The sequence below is a fragment of the Cynocephalus volans genome, chromosome 1 (genome assembly GCF_027409185.1).
Source record: "Cynocephalus volans isolate mCynVol1 chromosome 1, mCynVol1.pri, whole genome shotgun sequence".
In the NCBI taxonomy this organism is placed as follows: Eukaryota; Metazoa; Chordata; class Mammalia; order Dermoptera; family Cynocephalidae; genus Cynocephalus; species Cynocephalus volans.
In genome coordinates, this window is record NC_084460.1 from 207044627 (window position 1) to 207057374 (window position 12748).

The 12748-nt window shown below is 46.1% G+C and overlaps 1 protein-coding gene across 1 annotated transcript; it reads right to left on the reverse strand.

Annotated features, from left to right (window-relative positions):
- Positions 1–1064: 1064 nt before the first annotated feature.
- CXCR4 (C-X-C motif chemokine receptor 4) lies at positions 1065–4784 on the reverse strand. Its single transcript, XM_063101893.1, has 2 exons — positions 4696–4784; positions 1065–2643 (listed from the first exon to the last, which is right to left on the reverse strand). Exons 1-2 carry the CDS (start codon positions 4708–4710, stop codon positions 1600–1602), a joined length of 1059 nt encoding a protein of 352 aa, XP_062957963.1. The 5' UTR covers positions 4711–4784; the 3' UTR covers positions 1065–1599.
- Positions 4785–12748: the final 7964 nt, after the last annotated feature.

The following is a 12748-nucleotide window of genomic DNA, read 5'->3' on the forward strand; positions in this document are numbered from 1 at the left end:
AATATTGCCTTAATTATATCCTACGTCTTATTTTAGTGCATGCCTGGAGTGCCCCGTTTGCGTTCCCAAGCGAGGTAGGTAAGGCTACTAGTTTAGAAATTATCTTTAAATGGAGACTGGAGTTGAAATTTACTGAAGAGCCTGGGGCTTGCACAATGGTATTGTAAATAGCTACGGATGATATTACATAAGACTCCAAAATCTTGTGCAAAACATGGGCAGTGGGGAGCTCACTTCAGCACACCTTTCTTCTGAGCTCTAAAAAGCACCAATATTAACTTCCAGCTGCTTGGCTTAGCCCTTGTGGAGGTGCTAGGTGCTGTAATAGATTAAGGATAAAAGTGTTGAGATTTGCATACAAGATATTGCAAGAGGGGTATTTTGGGCATGGTTAATTTTACAAAAAAAACATTCACTTTTGGCTTTATTTATTAACAGTTCAGTTGAATTATGGCCAGGTGTTCTGGGGGACCATAGTGGGTAATGGTTAAGTGCAAGCACTGGAAGGATAAATTGAATCAGCTCTTGGCTCCGCCCCTTGAAAGTGCAAGTTATGGAAAGTCTCTGGACCTCAGTTCTCTTGTCTGTGAAAAGGGAGTGATAGTATCTGCACTGAGAAGATTAGGTAAGAACAGTATACAATACCTGGCATGGCGCAGACCTGGATCACACAAGGAGACAGTAGCAGGAGAATCCAAAGACCTTATCCTTCCAAAAGATGATCTTTCATAGGAATGGGTACTGGCTGGACATTTCTAAACTTCCGTCTGAGCTGAAAGTGGTTAAGCCTTCAGATTCTGAAGTCATGCTACCAATTCGAAATATTGGCTCTGTTACTTACCACATGCCTTTGACTAAATTAGTTAGGCTTTCTGTGCCTCAGTTTCCTCCTCTATAAAATGTAGTAATAGAAGTAAAACCTATTACAGAGTTGTGGTAAAGGTTAAGTAAAATATTACAACATAAATACATATAGCACAGTACCTAGGCATGCCATAAATGTGTCTATTTTTGTCTTTTGCTGGCCATAGGAATGTCAACAGAAATCAGAACATAACACTAAGTAAATTTATCATGTACTTTTATTAACAACTTAATACAAGACTGTACATTGTAGGCGCTGAAATGAACTCACTCCTGAAACTGAAAAAACTGGCATTTCTAAACCACTTCAGGCTTTGGTTACAAGTGCCATTTTCTACAGCAAAATCACATAGTGTAACCAAACAACTTAAGAACAGAAAAAAAAGATGTTCCATAGGAATGGAGAGATTATTTATGCACAAACAGCTGAGGATCATTTCTAGCTTTACGTGATTCACTATACACTCTGGAATGCTCAGTTGCTTCTTCTACAGTCCTACAACCAGACATACAGCAATTAAGAACTTGGCCACAGGTCCTGCCTAGACGCTCATCAACATGAAACAAAAAAATATTTATATAAATAAGTCAATTAAACCTCACAAAAACTAAAGAAACACAAGACAAAATCCAACAATCAATAGAAACTGTACAGTATTGGTCAGTCTTTCATATCTGAAAAATGTGTAACTTCAAAAAAAAGTTCTTTGCTTTATTAAGTCTTTTACATCACTGTTAGCTGGAGTGAAAACTCGAAGACTCAGACTCAGTTGAAACAGAAGAATGTCCACCCCGCTTTCCTTTGGAAAGGATCTTGAGGCTGGACCCTCTGCTCACAGAGGTGAGTGCATGCTGGGCAGAGGTTTTAAATTTGGCGCCAAGGAAAGCATAGAGGATGGGATTCAGGCAACAGTGAAAAAAGGCTAAGGCCTCGGTGATGGAAATCCACCTGTGCACAATGCTCTCGAACTCACATCCTTGCTTGATGATTTCCAGGAGGATGAAGGAGTCAATGCTGATCCCAATGTAGTAGGGCAGCCAGCAGGCAAAGAAAGCCAGGATGAGGATGACTGTGGTCTTGAGGGCCTTGCGCTTCTGGTGGCCCTTGGAGTGCGACAGCTTGGAGATGATAATACAATAGCAGGACAGAATGACAATACCCGGCAGGATAAGGCCAACCACGATGTGCTGAAACTGGAACACAACCACCCACAAGTCATTGGGGTAGAAGCGGTCACAGAGGTATTTCTCCTCCACCAGGGTGATATCGGCAAAGATGAAATCAGGAATAGTCAGCAGGAGAGCTGGGATCCAGACACCGACATAGACCACCTTTTCAGCCAACAGTTTCCTTGGCCTCTGACTGTTGGTGGCATGGACAATGGCCAGGTACCGGTCCAGACTGATGAAGGCCAGGATGAGGACACTGCTATAGAGGTTGACTGTGTAGATGACATGAACTGCCTTGCATAGGAACTTCCCAAAATACCAATTTGCAACGGCATCAACAGCCCAGAAGGGAAGCGTGATGACAAAGAGCAGGTCAGCCACCGATAGATGCAGCCTGTACTTGTCCGTCATGCTTCTCAGTTTCTTCTGGTAACCCATGACCAAGATGACCAATCCATTGCCCACTATGCCAGTCAAGAAGATGATGGAGTAGATGGTGGGCAGGAAGATACGATTGAAATTGGTACTTTCTTCCCTGAAGCAGGGTTCCTTCATGGAGTCATAGTCCCCTGAGCCTGATTCCTCTGTGTAGTTATCTGAAGTGTATATCTGCAAAATAGGCAAGGACATGAGCATTCATTTCCAAGTCCAGCAGGCATTACCCAAGTTAAAAAAAATGTTTTTGGCACTTAAAAAAAAGCAATTTATAAAATCCGACTCAGGCAAGACTTCAGGAAATTCTGAAGTACTGGGGTAAGGGCACCAGAGAATTTTAGAATCCTACAACCCTCCTCCCCATCTTCTCCATAATTACTTCATTATATCCCTTCTTTAGTAGAACCTATTACAAAATTCTTTGTTTAGAACAAAAGGGTGCTGAGATTCTGTGGGTTTCAAAGTCACATCTTGGCTAACTCTTCTGCCCAGCCCGCTAGAGGAAAGGAAAAAAATCCTTGGGAGAAAAAAAAAACCCATACACACAAAGAGGCCACTCCCAGCCAGCGTTGGGGGTGGGGGCAGAATCCAGTGAGGAGGAGGGGCTGGGATTAACTTTTCGTATGAAGATTAGCCAAGAGAGGAAAGAGGGAGGGAGGTGCACCCGGGGGTCCCAAAGACTCTTATTCTCCAAAGGCTCAAAACATTGTTTTTCCCACGCCTGTCTAAACACAAACCATTCTGTGCTTCAAGCAAATTGTAGTGGGTAAGTAGAATGCGGCCTTAAAGCGAAGGACCTTTGGTGTTGGGGCGTTGCATGCGAGTGTCAGAAACAGGCAAACGGCACTGCTTCCCCCAAGCGAGCTCTCCTCTGGGGCGAGGTCTTTTGCCAGCTCCAGGTTTATTACTAGGCGTCTTTGAAGCGCGGCATTTTCCTGGGTGGGGAAAGTCACTGGGTCTGCACCCGAGGTCCTCACCCCAAGTTTCATTTCCTCACTCTCCCGGGTCGCTTCCCACCCTGTCACCGATCCAGTTAATAGGGTCGGAGGTGGGCGGCTGGAACCCCCCAGGTGGTGGGCATACCGGGTCGCCCCGCTCCACCGCCGGCTGGCAGCGACTCCAGGGATTCCTCCCGGCTGCTCACCAGGCTCTGTCTCGCAGGGCGCAGGGTGCCGGAGAGACCGGGCGGCCCTGCTGTGAGCGTCTTTGAATTGCGCGCCGCGGGAGGAAACGAAAAGCCTCCCTAGCAAGGGGATTTCAAAGGGCTTCAGGAAACCACCGACGGTTAAACGCCGTCATTGGGCTGGGAGAGAGTCAAACGGTCTCCCCACTTGCACCTGCCGGTCTTCGTCGCGGAGACCCGACAATCCAGGTGCAGTCCCGACACCCGTCACCCCTCAGTCCCGGCACCGCACATCTAGGGGCCAGCATCTGCACCGTGCCTGCTTGTACCCCTTCGACCTCAGCACGACCCCCAATTCCCGAACCTCGGGGCCCACTCGCGGCCGTGGGGAAGGGGCGCGCTTCGGACGCCCGCAAGGTCTGGCTCGCAATCCCAAGGCGTGCGTTCTGCTCCCGGCCACCTCCCAGCTGCTGCCACCACTCAAACCCCTCAAGCGAGCGGCGCGGTGGGTCCCCCCTCCTTTCCCGCCCTCTGCCCACTGTGCCCGGGGACTGGCACAGCTCCACCGGCCGCACAAGTTTGGCAAACACGCGTCCAACTGCAAGAAGTGTCCACAGACGCCTTTGCCCGAAATTAAACCAGGGCGCTGTCTCCTACTGGGAACTCAGCCCAGGTACGCCTCCCTTCGCCTCTAAATTCAGAAAATGTAACTAACTCCAAGAAACCCCCGTTGCCCCGAAGAAGAGACCGATGGTCTGAGTCACGGGGAAGCGCGCACGCCTTCTCTGCACTTGTGCACAGACTGTTCTTATGTTTGCAAACAGCGTGCAAGCCGCCGCACGCCGCAGGACTCAAGGGGGAGACACATGCAGCCACCGAAACACTCATTCCAATCTTTTCTCTTGTACTTACAGAGAAAAAGATTCCAATCCTACTCCCCATATAGCCATGGTCACGAAAACTACTTTCCATGCCCCTTCTGGAAGGAGCACGGGCACCTCCCATGTTCTGGTCGCTTTCGCCCGCTCCCGCTCAGAGAGGGTTTGCGCTCTAAGTTCTTGCGTTTGCACTTTTAGGACAAAGCAGGTTGAAACTGGACTTACACTGATCCCTTCCATGGTAACCGCACGGTCTCCAGCCGCGGTGGCCGCCGGAGCACCCAAGTCCTCAGGGTCACTTTGCTACCTGCTGCTGCAGCCAACAAACTGAAGTTTCTGGCCGAAGCCGGACTTTTATAAAAACACGCTCGGAGAGCAGCGCATGCGCCGCTCGGGAGTGGCTGGGAGGGGGAAGGCGGGGAAGGCGGGGAAGCGGGAGAGGGGCAAGGAAGGGGGAGGAGAGCGCAGGGGCGGAGTGGAGGGGTGTGCGGCCTGGCAAGCCCGGGAGCAGCTAAGATTCACTAGCGGTCACGTCGGGGGCGTTCCGAACTTGGGAAAAGCGGGATGCGCGTGGAGGGAAATGGGAAGCGCTTAGAGGGAGGCGGGAAGCGCGGGAGAGGGACGCTTCTCTGAGAGGCGCATGCATCCTTGCTCACGTGGATGGAATGCCAGACCTGGGAATGCTAAAGATGGAGACGCTGAGACCCAGAAGGGGAAGTGACTTCCCGGAGTAACCCAACCAGTAGGCGGCGATGTTGGAAGTGGGGCCGAGCGTCCGACTCCACTTCCCGCTCTTTGAGCAGATGCAGTCCATTCAGAAGGTAAAATAGGTTAAAGATCCTTACGCTGGAGCACATCTGCGTGTAACTCTACGTGCACATTCACAGTAATGACACCAGGGTCAGGGGTAGATGATCAGGAAACTTTCAGAAGAAGGTAGGACTTGGCATCATTTTCATGCTGTGATCGAGAAGATGTGTATTCCCGCAGGAATATCATAAAAGTGACAAAAAAAAATCGTGAAAAGTACCTGTTTTATTATAAAAGTGTGCTTTATTATAAGAGAAATCTAGCGAACAGTACTTTCTGTAACAGATCACGAGGAACTTGCACGGAATCCCTCACTCATTCTCACGACACCCAGTGGGTGTTACCATTGCAGAGATGCGTTTAGTCAACAGGTGTTTACAGAGGGCCTACTGCGTGCCACGCACTGTTCTAGGCGCTGGATATCTAGCCGTGAGCCACACAAAGCCCGCACACGGAGGAAACAGGAAGCAGGGCTGGAGAGATGAAATGCTAGGATCGGCTGGGAATTCCAAGCCCGGCTTGAACCCAGACCTTCAGACCCCGCATCCGGCATCTTCCACGATTTTGTGCGGAGGACGAGCGTTGGCACGGTGGAGAAATTAAGTTGAGCTGGACGGAGCGGGGCGGGGGTGGGGATTGGATGTTTAAAGCAGTCCCAGACAGGCTGGGGTTTGCAGTGGGCGCCCAGACAGTGCTTTCCAGCCTCGCACCACTTCCCGCTGGCGCCTAGCCTGGGCGGGGCCGGGGAGCGAGTGAGAGGCGGGGCCGAGAAATAGCGCCACGGCAGACAGGGCGACCGCTGCGGTGATCGCTGGCATCGAGGCGCGTGCGTCGGCGGGCGACAGCCGTGGTTGCGCCGAGACGGGGACCCCAGGCGCCCTTCATCCCGGGACTGTTCCACCGAGAGTAATTGCCCAGACTGGACCCTAAACACGACCCCCTTTTCTTTACCCCAAAATAAAACCTTTCAGTCTGGAGGTGTTCCAGAGGTAGTCCTGAGGCTGGAACCTTTTCTCTACAGAGCATGATTTTCCTCTTTTGTCTGGCGCCCTTCTTCATGTTCGTCAGTGAAGGCCCTCATCTACTGTGCGCTTTCACCGATCCAGGAAAGCCGATATTGGGGTCAGGAGGTGGGAGTCCAAGAAACTGCCAAATTCAGACACACAATAATGATCACATAAAATCAATCATAACATTATGTAGCATTAAAACATTTTGTATAAACACTTATCAAATCATTAATAAAACATCAGGATCTTCATATTTTCATAAACTAGGTAGAACAGCCATCCTATTCGTGTAAGGACAGAAATTTCAGACCGGTTACATGACTTGATTTCCACGAAGCCTGGTAGCAGCAGAAACAATATGTTTTATCCTGGAATGTTCGCTCAAAACTCCTCTCTTCACATTGGCTAAAACCTGAAAGGTGGAATCTTCCAAACCTGCCCCACAATAGAGAGAGGATACATTTGGAGTAGACGATTTGCATAATAAATATTTGTTGATTGTTGGCAGACAAAAGAAAGCTCCTTCATTATCTGAAGACTCTTTTTAGATCCTTTTTGGTATGTGTGCTTAAAGGACGCAGATAATTTTAAAAAAAACAATGAAATGCTATTTGGTGACTGTCAAATTAGGCAAAAAACGTTTTTTTCAGAGATAATATTTGGTTTCTGGATTTGAAAAGACACCAGCTGTCTCTTGCTTGTCACTGGTGGGAATGTGGATTGCAATCGCCTTATTGGAAAGTATTTTGTATTCAGCAGGAAATTTAGAGCAGTAATTTTGCCCATAGAAACATATCCTAAGGAAATAGGATTTATGCCACAAAGGTATTTGGAAGCATTATTTGTAACAGTAAAATGTCTGAATAGCCCTTTATACCCATGTTAGTGGAATAGTTGAGAAGGTTTTGGTACATCCATATATGAAATTCCATGTGGACGTTGCAAATGATGTTTGTGAAGAATTTTTGATGACATGAGAAAATATCTATGAAATACTAAGTGCAAAAAGCAGGATTCAAAATTGTGTGAATAGTGTGATTTCTTTTAAGTCAAAATATGCATTAGGAAAAAAAAAGATTGAGAGGAAAACCAAATGTGTATAGGAGTTTTCACTGAGTGCAGAATTATATTACTTTCTTCTCTCCATTTTTCTATGCTTTCCAAATTTTTTGTTATAGCCCCGAATCGTTTTCATATTTAGAAAAAAGTCAATAAATATTATGACAAAAACAGAATCTTAATGCCTTCTTTCTCAAATCCTTCCAGTCACTAAGGTATCCACCAGTTGTAATGGCTTTTTCCACAATTGTCCTTTTCCCTTTTCAAGGAATGGTCTCCCCTTTTTTTTCTCTGGCTAATCCTACCTAAACTTCTATGCTCAACTACTCTATGATGTTCTTTAAAAAACCAACACACACAACTCAAACATTTCTTGAGTGCCTGTTATGCACAGCTGACCTCATATAAGCCCTTTGACAACTCTACAAGGCAGGTGCCATCACCTCTATTCTGGGTAAGGAACTAAGGTCTGGAGAGAGTGAGCAACTTGCCTGTGGTCACACAATCAAGATCTGCACCCAACCTGTCTGGCTCCAAAGCCCAGGCTCGCTTTGCTACATCACAATGTCTCCCTTTCTCTGACCACTGCAATTTACCCTCTGAAAGCTTCTTCCTCTGAAAGGTCATTTGGCATTTATATGGTCACTGCATTGAGGGGCATCTCTTGTGATGTTATTCAACTTTTAAGCGGGTTTATGTCTCACTCCTCTCCCCCAAATATTCTAGGTTCCTTAAAGTGAGTGCCCAGATAGCCTACATCCAGCTAGCCCACTGCTGAACAAACAATGGGTTCACTAATCATTCACTGAACCTTTATTTAAATAATTATGACTTTCCTGTGTGGCTCTGGCAACAGAGCCAAGCTTAGGGACTGTCAAGGCTTTGGCAGGGTCCCCAAGTTCTCAGGTTGGCTTTAGCCCAGGGAATAACTAGCCTTGGCTGCGGCCTGGAGGGGATGCTTGCAAATCCAGTGACACAGTGGCAAGCATCCTGCCACCTCCTGTTGCTCACTCTGCAGCTGGTTGAGTATGAACGTGTGTGCATGTGTGTGTATCTGTGTGTGTATGACAGAAAGCTGTACTTGGTCCCCAGATATGCTCCAAGTCAGTCAGGGAGAAAGCTTAGGAGCAGACCTCTTCTCGATGGTGGGGAGCAGGAGGCAGTAGCATTAAAGGCCTTCGGAATATACAGGGTCCTTCTGTCCTCTCGCAGGCCCCTCCCCTGTCTCTTAAAAAAAGTTGACCACTTTTGTTTCTGAGAGAGAGGAAAAAAATACACATTTCCCTGATGATAGTAGGGCATACTCAAAGGGACAAAGTTAATGTTTTCCCAAGTGATTAAAAAAAAGAGAGAGAGAGGCTATTTCCCAAAGGGTATGTAATTCTGGCAGAGGGTCATAAATCTCATAGAGACAATGCTATCAAATATCAACTATTTCCAAGCTGGTGTTAGGTAGAAGAAATAGTCCCCAGCCTCACCACACCCAGCCCACGCCTCCTTTCCTAACTTCTTCTGTCTCCAACACCTACAGGTGAAAAACAACTTTGGAAAATAAACCTAAGCCTTTCATCTTGCAGCTCTATCCCAATTTAGGAATATTATTACTGATTTTCTGTGAAACTTTTTTACCCTAGATTTAAGTCATGTCTTGAATTTCTAAAATGTCTGCCTTCACTAAAATCAGGTTATTAATGATTTCTATCAAAGCTTTATAAGCAGTCAAGAACAATCAACAAAATTTCCTACACAGAGAGAAAAAGCTGGACTGGCAAACTAATACAGCCAATTTAGAATCACCCTGGTAAGTCATTTTAACAAAGCAGCCACTTAATTAACAATGCATTGATCATTACTTGACTAATTCCTCTGCCAGCAGGATGAATTGTTCTCAAAGTTTGCTGTGCTCATGTGGCAGGTGCTGTGTGGCTTTGTGGATGTGAACAGAACAGCAGCAAACAGACTCAGTGCTGTTGCCTCAAAAATTATGGTGTCAAGCTGGGAAGGAGGGCACAACTTTAGGAAATAATTGAGTGAGCAAACCCGCTTCTCCATGGAAAAGGCTTGTCATTGTTTTCCTTAAACCAGTAATTTATTGGTGGTGATCTCAGGCAGCTATATAACAGGAGGAAAAGCCAAGAGCCCTATGGACAATTGGCTTTCTAAAGAGAACTATGCATCCCACGGCAGAACCATGGCTCTCCCAGAAATGTGGTCATCTGATGGCCCATACACATGGCCTTTGAGATCTTGCCACAATCATTCTACCAAGAGCATTATATTAGCAGAGGGACAGAGTGGGAATTATTTGTGTGTGTGTGTGTGTGTGTGTATCCATGCAATGTTTGCTTGAGCAGTTTTCTAAATCGAAAGCCATGATTATATGCTTGGAGCTAGCTGTAGGTCTAGGGCACAAGTGACAAAGTTTAAAACCTGGAGATGTTGTAAATGAGTGAGGCAATAGGGAATGGTGGGGAATGTAGAGAACTGAAGGGTACATGCCATATCTAAAAGTGGCAGCCACTACCCTCCATTGCCCTATGTGGGAATTTGGGCCATATCTTCCAATTTTTAAAGAGAAGCTGAAGAAAAATCGCAACTTATAAATGTTGGTTCAAAAGAAACACAAAAATTCTACAAGCTTCCAATTTACACTGGCCTAAAGTTTTGGCATTAGGCATCAAAAGAAAGGATGGGGGCCGGCCCATGGCTCACTTGGGAGAGTGTGGTGCTGATGACACCAAGGCCATGGGTTCGGATCCCTATATAGGGATGGCTGGTTAGCTCACTTGGGAGAGCGTGGTGCTGACAACACCAAGTCAAGGGTTAAGATCCCCTTACCGGTCATCTTTTAAATAAAAAAAAAAAAAAAAAAAAAGAATGGGATTAGGGGGTTGGGAGACTTGGGAGAGTGGAACAGACATACATGGACAGAAATGGAAATAGCCACAGCTGATCTCAGAATACATTTGGGCTGGCCTCTGTGTCATGTTTGCCCATCTCTCTGAGACTGAAATTAATTACTTTGCATTTGTGAGTTGAGTATGCTTTGGGGCTCCCGACCATACTCAGATTAATATTTGGGACCCTGAATTCACAAGCTCTCTGTGACTCTTATTTTTCCATCCCCAGGCTCTCTGTCTTCTCTACTACTCTGATGCATGAGTGCTGGGCCTGTTTTGTCTCTTAGCTATTGGAAGACAGCATCCTTCAGGAAGAGGGACATTCTTCCTTCTCTTTAAAGAGGAAGAGTGACAGTAGAAAGGAGGACCGCAAGCCAGACAGTACAGCTTAGTTATTTAGAACCAGGCATTGAAGTTGGCTCATAGAGGTGCTTGAGTGCCAACTGTATGCAGCTTTTCTGATACTAAATTCAGAGACATCATGTTGGTCACTTAAAATTGGCCATGGTAGGAATATTTATACCATGGAAATCAGCAAAGGTGATAAATCAGGATTTACTTATTATTTTCTGAGAGCTGGTTTACTACACATGGTTTACCAGTCTAGTTCCTGGGCAAGCATATCTCTAAATCTGTTTCCTTAGTTGTAATATCTAGATAACAATAGCATTTCACTTTTTGGGTTGTTGGGAGGATTAAATATGATATGCATGTACAGTGTGGGGCACATAGCAAGTGCTCAAAAGACATGACCTATTATTAATATAGGTTTGTATTTCAGCGGCTGAAATGTCTTTCTTGTCAATGGAGGGCTTTGATTAACCAGACAAATGGCTTTCTCCACTGTGACCTACAGAAGTGAGGTAAAGGGAAATGGAGTGTGAAATGTTCTTATTTGTAATAGGTAAATGTTCTTATTTGTAATTGTGGGGCAGAGAGAGACATATGTGATGAGGGAAGGGAAGAGAAGTAAGAAAGTTTCTCACACGTGCCTTGAAAGGCTCTCCTGTAGTTAAGGAGTCTCAGATTCTGGGTTAGAAGGTGTCTTTGAAACCATTTGATCTTATCTTCCAACCATTGGAAGGAACTCCTTCTACAACACCACGTGGGTGGTCCCACCTCTGAGCACTCCCAGGGATGGGCAGCCCATTACTTGGAAAGGGACACACCCCACTGCTGGGTATATCTGATCCCCAGACAGCTCTTCCTTTCTCCTAGGCACCTGTCTCTCCTATTTTCTATCCACGGAGTCTAACTCAGCTAGACTTTGACTAAGTGAGACTCAACAAGAGGAAACCAAAGAGAGCAGCTGCCAAAATCATCCTGAACCTAAAGCAAAACCTGCTCTTTCTGAGACACTTAATATTTGCAGCCACAGGGATGAGTCTAATGAGAGGCCTCTTTGTTCCATTAGCACACTTGAGAGAGAAATCAGGCCAGGTTAGGGTTCTTTTCATAAAGGAAATTATCTCCAAACATGGAAGATTTGGGGATTAAGTGACTCAAAAGATTTAGTGCTGGACTTTTTAAGGCCTTCTGAGACTTTCGGACGTATTTGCCTTGGAGAGAAAATGTGGGGAAAAAGCAGCAGCTTTGGAAGCAGGCTGATAAAGAATGAGATTAACCCCATCTTTGCTTAGTTTTACATTAGGCAAAACCAGGTTAAAATGAATACTTAAAAAATTGTCTGAAGATACGTGCCTAAATGGGTTTCTTTCCAACAGGTGCTGATGGCTGCCTAGAGAAAATATTGCTTTATCATCTAGATACCCCTCCGACTCCCTCTAATCAAAAGCTCAAGGCATTTTCTGGAATCTTTGTAAATTGGGGGTGACTCTGTGTTGGAGCAGTTTCTTTTCAAATGGAGGAAATGAAACCATTTTCAGTGTCATTTGAAAATACTAAGGTGGTGTGTTTCAGGGTTTCTTCCTTGTTTTTTCCACTCATTTATCCCCGTGGTTAACCGGTTGTGGCATAATCCCCTGGACTGGGTTGACAGGGTTCCGATTTGCACAGTGTGTCTTCTTTGGCCCTGCTTGCCTTGGAGAGCCAAGATAGGGCAGCCCCGCAGAGGGAGCGGGCATCAAAGGTCTCGTGTCTGCCTCCATTGTCCCTTTATGTTTCGGAAATCGGCTCACACTTGGATAGTTTATTGACTGTTTGGGGGCAGAGGAGACAGAACGACCTCCACAGAGACACTTAACAACGCTGAACAACTTGGATTAATCCTTTTCACAAACAGGTCTCCATTTGCACATCCAGATGCTGAGAGCTTATCTTTGATGATAAATGGGAGGGCATTCCAGCTCCACCGTCTAGCGTCTCCCTGAACCCACCGTCTAGCATCTCCCCGAACCCACCGTCTAGCATCTCCCCGAACCCACCGTCTAGCATCTCCCCGAACCGATTTAGATTAGGCTCCTTGAGACTGAATAGAATTTTTGTTCTTTGCCAGGTAACTTTTCACTTCAGGGTTAGGGCTCTGGCAGCTGATTACTT